The following is a 14,292-nucleotide window of genomic DNA, read 5'->3' on the forward strand; positions in this document are numbered from 1 at the left end:
CTCTCCGGAACCAAGGATCTTTGTCCCTCACTGATCTTGAGGTTACTGTTGTATTTGCTTGGGGAGGTTACACTCACCTGTATGTCAGGATTCCAACGTGGTGAGTCTACAATTCACAAGGCAGGACTGGTGTCTATGGTTCTTTCTCTTCCTCAGATCTGTCTCTACAAGATTCCACTCTTTCCAGAGAGGGGGACACAGAGGCAGAGATTATGGCTGCTGTGGTTTTTTCAGTTGGACCTCTCTGGTGAGTTGGTATTTCCTGTTTCTGATCTGCTATCTTAGTCTGAAAGCTTGTTTACTTTTCCTGAAGTCTTGTGACTTTTCTTCTTTATGCACACACACCCCTTCTTCTAGGAATGGAAGCAAATTGACCCGTGAAAACTGGCTTCATCTCATAAAGGTTGTAATCTATAGGAGGACTCATACACTGAACCAACTATCAGGACACATGATCTTTCCAAAAATATCTGGGCTGTCTTTAATTATGATAAGCATCTTTAGTTTGTATTATTGTATTGTATTATTCCCAGAAAAATCTCAGTTACTTATGGGGATGAAGAATGTAATATTTTTCTACTGGGAAATTTTATTCAGGAAATTTCGGAGGAAAATGTGTACACAAATACGCACACACACAAACATTAATTCATAGGGGCCATTCCCTTTATGACACTCTCTGTGATCTCTTTTCTACCCATTAAGAAGTGATCAAACTTCATAGATGACTTTGAGAGAAAGAACGTGTTTAAGATACAGCCATGACTGGAGGGAGCTTACAGTCTCCTTGAGGTAAGGCATACAGAAGGAATATTTTTGCATGATTTACATTTACATGATTTATTTAGGTGAATAGCAGTTGCTTAGCAGTATGACAAAAAAGATGAGTGTTGTGTAAGGGAAGAGAAGGGACATTAGTGTGGTCACAGGAAACTCATGAGGATAGTTAGATTTAAGCAGGTACCCAAGTACAAGTGAAATTTAAATTGTGAAGATACTTCAGGTGAAAAAGGACTTTAAGGGCAAAGCTCAGGGGCAGAGAAGAGTGGGTAAACTAATTTGGAAAGTTGTGGCAGATAAGGGTGGAAATTAGATATCTAAGATGAATCTTTTAATGTTTTCCTGAAGACATTTACATTTAAATGTGTGCGTATGGGTATATATGTGTGTTTGAGTGTATTTGGGATGAGGATTAATATGATAAAAATTGTATTTTAGCAATGTCTTTTAGAAGTAGGATATTCTGAAGAAAGGTAATACCAACAAATACAGTTTACTGTTGTAATGATCTGCAATAAGCTATACTAGGGATCTTTTTTATTTTATTTATTTATTTTTTGTTGTTGTTGCACTTTGGCCGGGGCTGGGTTTGGATCCGCCACCCTCGGCATATGGGGCAAGCACCCTACTCACTGGGCCACAGGCACCACCCTGAACTAGGGATCTTTTAAAATTAGCGGTTCTCAACCTGTGGGTCATGACTCCTTTTAGGGTCAAACTACCCTTTCACAGGGGTCGCCTAAGACCATCCTACATATCAGATATTTACATTCCAATTCATAACACTAGCAAAATTACAGCTACGAAGTAGCAACAAAAACAATTTTATGGTTGGGGGTCACCACAACTTGAGGAACTGTATTAAAGGGTTGAGGCATTAGGAAGGTTGAGAACCACTGATGTAAATAGTTCTTAAGATATACCCTTGAGAAGATAAATTAAAAACCAAAATGTTACACTTGATCACTGAATCCAACCATATTTATCTAGTCAGATACCGCAGCCTAATCAATCCCATCCCTAATTATCAGAAGCTGAGGGTTCCTATCATCATTAATTTTCTGGAAACTAAGTATTTACTTTTTTTGGATAAGAATTTGGGAGGAAGTAACTAAAATAACATTTTTTCTTAGTGAAATCAAGTATATGGTCTTACTATCTATGATTTTTAAATGGCATAAAATCTAAAATATGTAACTATTACTACAAGGTAAAGATTCACTTTATAAAATCAAGCCCTTGTTTCTAAGGTTTAGAAGAAAACAATGTTATGAAGAGTTGCTGAAATATTTCCTGAGTGAGTATGGAATCATGCCCCCCTAGACACTGTAATAATTTTTCAATTATAGAAAACAGGTGGTGTTAACAGATTTTTAATATTATTCTTGAGCAGGATAGATACTTTCTGAGAAATAGATTTCATCCCCATATGAAAAAGCAGAATTATGGAATGTCTAAAGGCCTTTTATTATAAATTTACTTTTGTTTTGATAGGCTCCATGTTAAAAGCTGCCTTTAAAATTATGCAGTTACTATTCAGCCATAAAAAGGATAGTGATTTAGTATCTTTTGTAACAATCCAGATAGAACTGGAGGCCATTCTTCTAAGTGGAGCATATCAAGAATGGAAAAACAAGCATCACATGTACTCAATACTAAATTGGAACTAGTTGATCAATACTTGTGTACATATATGGAAGTAAAACTCAAAGGAAATTAAGTAAGGGGTGCGGGGTGGACGGAGAGTAGGGTAAATTCACACCTAACTGGTGCGATGCACATATTCTGGGTGAAGGGCACCCTTATAACTTTTACTTAAAATGTACAAAAGCATATTATGTAACTAAAATGTGTATAAAATATTTTTAAAATTATGCAGTTTTGTTCAATCATGGTTGTGTTTGTCTTTGTCTCAAACAAGGAGAAAGAAGATTATAATTGAATGTTACAATGCGACCTTAATTTTAGTCCTTCGTAAAGGAGGGCATCCTATATACACCACACCCATGTGGATTGGTGGCTCTTGTTGAGTCTCTGTTTCAGGTTATAGGCAACCCGCCACAGTGATTTTATCTTATGTCCCTTTAGAGTCATGAAGTTACCCAGCCAGATGAAGATCTTCACCTTCCCATAGAAGAAACAAAGGTAATAATTTACCTCTTGTATAGAAGAGAAATAAAGAGAAAATGCCTTTTTACTGCCTCTAATTCTTAATGTTCCCAGTGAATCGCAAGTTCACAGCTAACATGTAGTATTTGATAGGTATGGTAGTTCCAGGGTTTATGGTATCAATTTAAGAGATTTCATTTCTCTCAGAGGTAGCAGCCCTAATCTGACAGATAGTCACATCATAATTGCTGATGGTAAAATATCCTACAATCAGAGTCTGATTCTTGCTTTGCATTGTAAGACCTACTACTATACTATTAAAAATATCAAGAATACATTAACATTGGTGGATATAGTCTTAAGACACATCTAGTTTATATAATTATTTCATTATATTTGTTAAGCTTACTTTCTTATTTCTGAGTACAGAATCAGAATAAGAAATTTCTCCAGGAAAAATAAAAATTAAAAATGTATCATGTTAAAAAAAAATTTCTAAAATGTAGAAATAAGGCAAAAGACATATTATATTAGACCATGTCATATTATATTAGACCATGTCATATTAGACAATGGTCTGGATATAGCAGAGGAAGGCTGCATTGTTTGACTTACATTTACTATTGATTAATATTCAAACCCTCAAAGGTACATGTTAACTTATAAAAGATTGAAAAGTTCCAAATTATTTCTATCTAAAAGAAAAGATACCCAAAGTTGTGGTATTATTGTCTTGTGGGGTGTAAACCAGATTTGTATCTAATTTTGTAATCTTATTCCAGCATTCTTTTTTTCCATTCTCCATACATCTGTTTCTTGCATCTTCTTAGAACCAGTTCTTTTAAGCTGCTGGTCTGTCAACAAAATTTAAGTAAATCTTTGTTCACTATGCTTTTAGGAGAACTATGTTTTTAAGTTTTTGAAAATTGTATTTTGATAGTTGTTTTTTATTCCAGAAACGTTTCGTATAAATGGGATTTTTCTTTTTCTTTCTATGAAAAAATATATTCTGGGATTCATTCTTAATATATAAAATTTTCAAAATGTAGTACTGGACCTGTGATTTCTTTTTAATTTTCCTTTAACATATAATAGCATAGACTTTACAATTTTAAGGTAAAAATATTCATAGTTTTATACTGTGAATCATGAACCTCAGGAAAATACAATACTTTTTGGCATGGTGAATAATTCATATGGTTATTATTTTTCTGACAGGAATCTTCCCTGGCAGAAGATTAATTTTGTCTGGCTTTTCCTTAAATTCTACTGCTTTTTATAAGTATTAAACTTAGCTTTGTTTAATTTTAATAGAGTCAACATTTTAATAATAACTATCTACAAATCATTAATTTTATTTTTGTTTTGTGTATACTGTGGCTTTTGTCTATACTTTTAAGGGTTTTTTTCCTAACACAGTTCTTCAAAAGAACAAATTTCATTGGTAAATGTCCTTTGATTTTTAAGTATATGTTTTCTATTAATAGTTTAAGCATCTAACAAAGAAACTGTAGAAGATTGATGAAGAACTTTTATATGCATGATTATAATCAGATCAAAAGGAACACATCAAAACAGTCTTGATACTTTCTAATGGATAAGGTTAAGATATTTATATACTAGCGATGTCACAAACAAAAACTAATGAAGTCATAGATGGTATCACAGTGCCAGCAAGTGTTGCAACTTCATTTCATAAAAAAGAGCAAGATACGTGCAGTCTCAAGATGAAGAGGAGATAATAAGCCTTTAAAATCAAATGATTATTTGTAATTTTTTAATGATATAAAAATTAATATGTGGTCCTACTCAATTAATCAAAGATCACTGGGCTGAACTTTTCAGTATTAAGGGCTCATTGCCATTGCAGTAAAGGACAAAGAAAGAGATAGGGTTATTACATAATTTCTCAGGAAGGGTGAAATTCATATGAAATTTTAATGAAATCATTAGTTTGATAGGCTTAAAACAAAGTGGGCTCTATGTGAAGGTATCAACAGCATGTCCAGACTGCAAAGTGGACTTGGGGTTCTGCTTCCTTAGAAAATATGAAGTTAAGATAAAGGTAAAATAGTGCATTCACAAGCTCCTCATGTGAAATTCTGCACCTAGGTCAGAAATCAAGACCACTTATGTGCATCGAAGTCACTTAATATTCTCTCTTGTGTTAGTAAAAGACCATGAGCTCTAAGGAGGAAGGAAAGGGAGACACTTAATTTTTTTTTTTTTAAGAGACAGAGTCTCACTTTATCACCCTCAGTAGAGTGCTATGGCATCACAGCTCACAGCAACCTCCAACTCCTGGGAGTAGGCGATTCTCTTGCCTCTGCCTCCCAAGTAGCTGGTATATAGGCACCTGCCACAACACCTGACTATTTTTTTGCTGCAGTTTGGCTGGGACTGGGTTTGAACCCACCACCCTCAGTATATGGGGCCAGCGCCCTACTCACTGAGCCACAGGCACCGCCCAGGGAGACACTTAATTTTAAGAGGAAAAAACAAACACAACTTTGGGAGAAAACCAAAAGTGTACGCTCAGCAGAAGGGAGCAAAGAACTGGTAGATGTGTCTTATGGAGTTAGTCTTACGTATATATTGAGGAGGGCTGGAGGGAAATACGAATATTTATGACAAGTCAGGCATGTATGTAGTGGATAAATATATAAGTAACATACATCTTATGTTTACTTTTGGGTGGAGGAATAGAGGTAGAATTTGGTTCTGTGTGTGGCAAAATAAGATGTCTGATGATTCTGTTTTGGAGGGTATGTCTCATTTTAAACACAAAGTTCATTTTGTCTGTCTCTTTAGGTATACTTTAAACACTGGTATGATTTCAAACTGCAAAATTTCTGTGATTTTAAAAGACAGCTTCGTGGTGAGTAACAAATCATTGGTTACTCAAAGAAGGGATCATTATGACACTTCATAGCTGCAACATGACTTGGGAGAAATAACTAATTTTTGTCAACTTTGCAGCTGGTTTTATCTGTGTCTCTTATCCTAGCATGAAGTATGGAAGAGCAGAATTTTGCTTTCTTAGTCTGAGCTACTTTTTACTTTCTCAAACTCTATTCAAAAGAAAACTTTACATCATCCTGGCTTATTAATATTATTTTCTCAGCAAAATATATAAAAGGCTAGTCTTGAAACTGAGAATCAACAGTGGGTATTGTCTATATTTTAAAGGTTTGTGGGTATTGTGCATGTACTTGGTGATTTTAATTGTACTCTTAATGTAATTTAAAATTACATTTGTTGGGGGTCTGGGTTCCCTGAACCCAGTTGACCTGGTTAGATTACTAGAAAGTTCAACTGAGGCACAGCAATAATTGAAAGAAAAAATGAATGGAAAGTGAAAATAAAACTGGGGCACCATAGGCAATGTGAAAGTGACCTGCACAAGTCTCAGTGTAACAAAGAGAAATTTTATTTAGGAAGAACAAAGAAAATTTAGAGCATCTCCAAACAGAGTTGGAAGTGGTCCCTCTCATGATGGAGAGAAGGTGCGAGAGACAGAGAGAGACCCAAAGGCTCAGATGCAGTTTCTCTCCATTTGAAATTGGTTGCAGATATTTCACTGGCCTCTCTCTGCCTCCAGGCATTATTGAACTTTTCTATTGGTCATTGGTATTGTCTCTTTCTATCTACCCACATTCTTACTGGCCCACCAGACTTCCTTGTTCATCAGGCCAGGCTTTCCTTCCACCCCACTTTGTGTCCCTTCTCAAAGGTGTTCTTAATTTAATTTTAATTTTTAATTAAATTAAGAATAGAGTTAGTCTGGGATAGTGTAATTGAAAAAAATCAGTACTCTTCTAACTCCCTAGGAACTTTTTGCAATAAAAATAAAACATTAATTTTAGCAATCATTTCTTTAGTTTGACAAGTAAAGGTCCCTTCTGAATAAAGGGATAGGTAAATGAGTTCACTTTCACCAACATCAAAACTTCCATTTTTGGCAGTCTTACTGTGTTTTAGAGCTTAATTCACACTTCCACATTCTATGGTTAGATTACTAGAAAGTTCAACTGAGGCACGGCAGTAATTGAAAGAAAAAATGAATGGAAAGTGAAAATAAAACTGGGGCACCATAGGCAGTGTGATTTGTTCTTCACCTAACACAACTTCCTGATTTTTTTTTAATCATTGTTTCTTACTGGTTTTTCCCTAAGACGGAAAGCATAACTTCCTAATACTATTATAAAATTCATAAAGTATACATTTCACTGGATTTTAAATATACATGTATTCACAGAGTTCTACAACCATCACTGCTGTTTAATTCCAGGATTTTTCATCATCCCTCAAAAGAAACCCCGTATGTGTTAGCAGTATTCTCCATTCCTCCTCCTCACAGCCTCTGACAGACACTAATCTTTCTGTCTCTGTAGATTTCCTATTCTGGACATTTCACATAAATGGAATTAGATATCCTGTGTGGTCCTTTGCAACTGCTTGCCTTCATGCTTGGGTTCATCTGTGTTGTAGGATGTATCAGTACTTATTCCTTTTATGGCCAAGTAACAGTCAGTTATATGGTTCCACCAGATATTGTTTAACCATTAGTCAGTTGATGGATAGTTGAGTTGTTTCTACTTTTGGGTAGTGAATAATGATGCTATGAACACTTGTGTACAGGCTTTTGTGTGAGTGTATGTTTTATTTTTCTTAGGTATATATACCTAGGATTGGAATGATGTGATGTGATATCATATTGAGGAGCTATCAGATCATTTTTCAAAACAGGTGCACCATGTTATATTCCCACAATCAATGTACTTCTACAAGGGTTGCAGTTTCGCTACATCCTCAACTACTCTTGATAATGTCTGTCTTTTTTGTTATATACATCTTGTTGAATGTGAAATGGTATCTTCTTGTGTCTTATTTAATAGTATCTTATTTTCTTGAGCATTTTTTCATGTATGTATTGACCATTTGTGTATCTTCTTTGGAGAAATGTCTATTCAAGTCCACTTCCCTTTTTTTATTGGGCCTTTTTTTTAATTTTAGGGTTGTAAGATTTCTTTATATCTTCTAGTTATAAATTGTTTATCTGATAAATGGTTTGTAAATATTTTCTCACATTCTTTGGGTTGTCTTTTTTTAAAAAAATCATTTTTTACAGTTCTAGCAGCTGAAAGTCCACAATCAAAGCACTGGAAGATTCAGTGTCTGATAAGGACCCATTTCCTTACAGATGGCACTTTCTCACTCTGCCATCACGTGATGGAAAGCATGAGAGAGCTTTCCATGTACTCTTTTTTTTGGGGGGGGGGATTCTTTAATTTCAGATTAATATGAGGGTATGGAAGATTAGGTTACATTGTTTGCATTTGTTAGGGAGAGTCCAAACTGTAGTTGTACTTGGTTGTCTTTTTGAGTTTTTAATTATGTCCCTTGAAGCATAAAAGTTTTTAATTTTTATGAAATCCAACTTATCTGTTTTTTTTTCTTTTTTCTAGTATGCTTTTGGTGTCATATCTAAAAGCCCATGACCAAATCAAAGGTCATGAAGATTTTCCTCTATCCTTCCTTCTAAGAGTTTTATAGTTTTAGTTCTTATATTTAGGTCTATAGCCCGTTTTGAGTAAATTTAATATATGGTTTGAGGTAGGGATTCAGCTTTATTCTTTAGCATGCAAATATCCAGCTAACATCATTTATTGAAAAGACCCTTGTTGGGGGCCGTGCCTGTGGCTCAAGGAAGTAGGGCACTGGCCCCATATGCCAGAGGTGGCAGGTTCAAGGCAGCCCCTGCCAAAAATTGCAAAAAAAAAAAAAAATACCCTTGTTGAAAATCAACTGAACATAAATGTAAGGATTTATTTATAGACTCTCAGTTCTCTTTTATTGATGTAATACCTGTCCTTATGCTGGTACCACAGTGTCTTAAGCACCATAGCTTTAAAGTAAGTTTTTAAATTAGAAAGTAGGATTCCCCAACTTTGTTCATTCTTTTTTTTTTTTTTTTTTACACTAGAATGTTTACTGCAGCTCAGTTCACAATTGCCACCCAACATTGTTCTTTTTCAAGTTTGTTTTGGCTACTGGGGGGGCCTTGTGTTCCCATATGAATTTTAAGATCACCTTTTCTATTTCAGAAAAAAAAAAGTCAGATGGAATTTTCATAGGGCCAGTGTTAAATCTGTTGATCAATTTGGGGAATAATGTTGCTTAACAAGATTAAGTCTCCCAGTATCTGAACATGGTGTCTTCTCATTTATTTATGTATTTGTCAGTTTCTTTCAGTGATGTTTTGTAGTTTTCAGTGTACAAGTCTTGTTAAATTTATTCCTAAGTATTTTATTCTTTTTGCTATTGTAAGTAGATTTTTTTCTTAATTTGTTTTTGAAATGTTCATTGATCTTGTATCCTGAAACTTGGTGAACTAGCTTATTACTTCTAGTGGGGGCTTTTTGTTTTGTTATATTTATTTCTCTATTTTTAGAGTTAGCACAGTGGCATCATCATAGCTCAGTACAGCCCCTATCAGACTCCTACCTCAGCTTCCCAAGTAGCTGGGATTATAGGTGTGAGCCACAAAGCCAAGCTATAGTGGGTGGGTGAGAGTGTGTGTGTGTGTGTGTGTGTGTGTGTGTTTATTTTCTTGTATTTCTTAGGGTTTTTCATATGCAAGATAATTTCATTATAAATAGAGATTATATCATTTGCATTTAGAAATTTGCTTTGTCCTATACAATCTGGATACCTTGTATTTATTTTACATGTCTAGTTTCCTTTGTGAAAACATACAGTAAAATATTGAATAGAAGTAAGAAGAGCGGCCATGGGTGTCTTGTTCATGATCTCAGGGGAAATGCATTTGGCTGTTTACCAGTAAGTATGATATTACATGTGGGGTTTCATAGAAGATCTTTATCAGGTTGATGATGTTTGCTTCTGTTTCTAAGTTTGTTGAATTTTGTCAAACTCTTTTTTGAGTCTATTAAGATGATTGTATGTTTTTGTTTTTTATTAATATGTTCTTTAATTTATTGACTGATTTTTCAATATTACATAAACCTTGCATTCCTGGGATAAATCCCATTTAGTCATTGTGTATACTATATTTTATTTGTTGCTTAATCTATTTTGGTAGTATTCTGTTGAAAATTTTGTATCTGTTTTCATCAGAATATTGGTCTGTAGTGGTCTTGTGATATCTTTGTCTAGTTTTAGTAATATTAGCCTCATAAATGAGTTTGGAATTATTCCCTTCCATTTGGGGGATGAGTTAGTAGCAAAGAATTTAATAATTAATTCTTGGACTGTTTGTTAGAATTCACTAGGGAAGCTGTTTGAACCCAGGCTGTTCTTTGTGGAAAGTTTAGGTAAATTTTTCTATGTAGTCTTGAGTTAGTTTTGGCAGCTTATGTCTAAGAAATTTATCTTATATCTTTCTAAGAAATTTGTTCATGTCTAGGTTATCTAATTTATTAGGAAACAATTGTTCATACTATTTCTTTATAATCCTTTTATTTTTTTTACGGTCAGTTGAAATGTCTTCTTTTTCATTTAGGTTTTCATAATTTGAGTCTTCTCTTTTTTTCTTAGTTACTCTAGATAAAGGCTTGACATTTTTTAATCTTTCCAAAGACAACTTTTGTCTTCGATTTACTCTATTGTTTTTCTGTTCTGTGTTTTATCTTCATTCTAACATTTTTTTTATTTCCTTTCTTAAAAAAAAATGTTTCCTCTTTTCTACTTCTTTATGGTGTAAATTTAGATTATTGACTTGATGTCTTCTTTTGTAAATCTAGTCATTTTACAGTTATAAATTTTCCTCTGAGAACTGCTTTCACTGTCTCTAGCTATTACTGTTCAATTGTCTCATTGTCCCTATAATTATGTAAATTTTTGCTTCTAGTATTATGAGGTTCAAAGTGAATATATGTCTAAATTTGTTATGTCTTACTGATGTGTTTATTTCAGTTATTGTGCTTTTCATCTCTAGAATTACTATTTAGTAAAATAGCATTCTCATAATTTTTAAAAATTTTTACACGTGGTTCTTTAGGTCTTTGAGCATAATAGGTGTTTAATAGTTACAATATCTTGACTTCCTTAGAGGGAGAGTTTCTATTGACTACTTTGGGTGTGTGTGTGTGTGTGTGTGTGTGTGTGCGCGCGCGTTTACTATATATGGATCCATATATATGGATGGATGTTTGTATGTTTTATAATTTTGTTGAAAGCCAGATATTTCAAATAATATAATGTAGCCACCGTGGAAATCAACTCCCTTCTCCAGAGTTTGTTGTTGCAATTGCTGCTGCTATAGCAGCTTTGTTTGTTTAGTAACTTTCTGGGACTAATCTGTAAAGTCTATATTCTTTATTGCATGTGGCCATTGAAATCTCTGCATGGCTAACATAATGGTTAGTTAAAGGAGACAGATTTCTTTAAATGCTTTACACTAGTTAAGTCTTCAGAACTGCCACAGAGACTAGTCCAAATTGAGATGTGTTATAAATTTAAAATACATACTGTATTTCAAAGAGTTAGTATGATAAAAAGAGTGTAAAGTTTTAATTAATATTGATGCATGTTGAAATTATTATATTTGTATATATTGGACAAAGTGAAATATATTATTAAAACTAATTTCACCAATTTATTTTTGTTTTTATTTTGGTTACTAGAAACTATAAAGTCACATATATGACTTGCATTATATTTCTATTGGAAATATTTTTATATATTTATATATTTATATTTGCTATAACCTGTACAAGGATGTGATACTAGAGAATTATAGGTCTCCCTGGGTAAGGATGATGTCTCCTATGTGTTGTTGTATCTGCCCATTTTACCGGGTTTGCCAAAGTGATAGAGCATTAATTTAGAATTTCACACAATATGGATTTTACTGATTGCATTCCCTTGGGATTATTTAACACGCTCCTCTGTCCCTGTATTTTCTTGAAATTATTTGTTATTTTGATTTTTAAGATATTTCTGGCAGTGTTATTTCATATTGCTGGCGGATATATACCATCAGAATATATGTAATGCCTAATTGAGGCCTTTCTCTTATGTTAGCAGCCCCCAATGACCCCTTAATTCATTAGAGGTTTCAAAGTGGTAATGTTTTAATTTTCACTCCTTTTTCATTTACTAGCTGGAGTACTTCCATAAAGGACAACCTCCCTTCATCAACTATTTAATTTGGTTACTATACAAACTATGTATAGTTTGCATAGGACAGGAAGGACAAACAGTTGATACTTTTTTTTAATTTGCCAGTTTCCAGAATTCTCCAAAGTTGAGAAAGGTTTTTAAAAAATAATTTATTATAAACTCATAAATATAACCATATTAGACATTTTTGAAATCCGTATTGCTCCCCAAGTTTTCACATCATTGGCAAGAGGACTCCTCTTCAGCTTGGCCCCAGTGTCTCAGACGTAACCTTGGTAGTGCTTAACAGCTTCCTTGCATTTTGTGTCAGAATGTTCCAGGCCCTGGTTCCTTAGAGTAGGAGGTAATGTTTACAGGTCACAGCAGACTTGCATAACGCTGCCTCATTCGTTATTGTCCCTAAGCCCTTTTAGTAGATGAAGCTAGGAAATACCGTTTCATTCTTTCCTTAAACATAAAATACTTTATTATTTTATACTGATACTTCCGATTCAGATTTGGAGCTATGAAGTTTTAAACTTTATCTTGTCAGTATTACATTTGTATCTTCTTTCTCCCATGCCAAATTTATGATATCAATATGCTGATTTGCTTTATCCAACAATACCTACCCAGTAGTTGCAGAATAGCATTTCAGCATTTCCATCACTACAACCAATACGATTATTTACTGAAAATGTTTTTTGTTTCACAGTTCTTTTTTTCCTCAGAATGTATCTCATGAGGGATTTAAAGTATTTTAAAGTCACTCAAATTGTTCCTCTATGATGATTGGGTATGCTACCAACTAGTTTCATTTTACTTTTAATTTTTAGGGATTGCTTTTTTAATTTTTAATTTTCATTTTGTAATAATATGAAGTATTATGTTTCAAAAGTCAGAGCTACAAAGCCAAATATTCAAAGGAGCCGAGCCTCTATTGCAGCCCTCCTCTCTACACTGTTTCCTCCTTCTCCCAATAAGCAACCATTAAAAATGTTGTATAACTCATTCTTCTATTTTTTTATTCTATATCCACAATCTAACCGGTAAAAATATCTCTTAGTAAGTCATATTCTATAGATTGGAACTGAAATAAAATTGATACTTTACATAAATGAGGGTTTTAAGAAAGAAAGATGATTTGGCTGGAGACTACTAGCTGTTATTAAGTATTTTAAATACTTTCTAGGGAGGGAGGAAACCGTACTATTGATTCCAGATAACACAGTAGGGCCAATATTTATAGACAGCCAGATGTAGTTATTAAAAAACTCCTGCTATCAGGTGACTCTCTGAAGATGGAATAAGCTTCCTTTCATGGTTTTAAGTTCTTGTCATTGGAGAGATTCATACATTTCATACATGATTAACTGGCTGACCTATATAATAATTTGGTGATTGTGATTTCTGGAGTTCTTCTCCAGTTTTATATGTATTATTCTGCCTAACAAGTCTAATTGTGTAGTCTCTGAGTGATCACAGTGTAATTATTTTAGCAATCAGTGACATTTAAAGATGTGACTGTAGACTTCACATTGGAGGAGTGGATGTTGATGGACTCTACACAGAGGGACCTGCACAAGGATGTGATGCTGGAAAATTACAGGAATCTGGCCTCCCTGGGTAAGGGCAACGTCTCCTCTGTGTTGTTCTCTCTGACCATTTTACCAGGTTTGCCCAAGAAATAGATCCTCTAAAGTTCTTAACTAAATTTTGGATTAGAGTTTAGGTGTCAAAAATCTCTTCATCTTAGGGGCATGTTGTTGGGAGTTATGCTATTCCTCTCTCTTAACTAACTAGTCTGACTATGGTAGAATAAGAAATACTTATTTCTTTGGCATCTTGGACATTGTTGACAATGTTACATATTTCGAACCAAAGTTTTCCTAGCCACTTCCGTAGATGGGAGTAAACTCAGATTATTCCATCAAATATAGATCATAGTATTGAGCTCCTTTGAGGTACCTTTGTAATCATCTAGAACATCTCTGCACAATAAAACATTCTTCTATGATAGAAATGTTCTGTATCTGTGCTGTCCAATATGGCAAGTAGTAGCCATTATTGAGCACTTGGAATTTGGGCAGTCCACCTGAAGAACTGAATTTTTTTTTTTTTTTAAGACAGAGCCTCAAGCTGTCGCTCTGGGTAGAGTGCCATGGCATCACAGCTCACAGTAACCTCCAACTCCTAGGCTCAAGCAATTCTGCCTCCGCCTCCCAAGTAGCTGGGATTACAGGTGCCTGCCACAACGCCCAGCTATTTTTTTTTTTT

General features: G+C 34.2%; 1 protein-coding gene across 3 annotated transcripts in view; it reads left to right on the forward strand.

The window, feature by feature from the left end:
* LOC128579477 (zinc finger protein 41-like) overlaps nt 1–14,292 on the forward strand; it is a 35,369-nt gene that overhangs the window by 4,742 nt on the left and 16,335 nt on the right. The window contains exons 3-7 of one of the 3 annotated variants that reach the window (XM_053581553.1): nt 157–247; nt 2,869–2,925; nt 5,701–5,767; nt 9,629–9,732; nt 13,515–13,689. In XM_053581553.1, the coding sequence (XP_053437528.1) occupies nt 157–247; nt 2,869–2,925; nt 5,701–5,767; nt 9,629–9,732; nt 13,515–13,689 (494 nt within the window). The other 2 variants (XM_053581554.1, XR_008378163.1) reach the window with 2 other exon arrangements.

This window comes from Nycticebus coucang, unplaced genomic scaffold (genome assembly GCF_027406575.1).
Source record: "Nycticebus coucang isolate mNycCou1 unplaced genomic scaffold, mNycCou1.pri scaffold_57, whole genome shotgun sequence".
In the NCBI taxonomy this organism is placed as follows: Eukaryota; Metazoa; Chordata; class Mammalia; order Primates; family Lorisidae; genus Nycticebus; species Nycticebus coucang.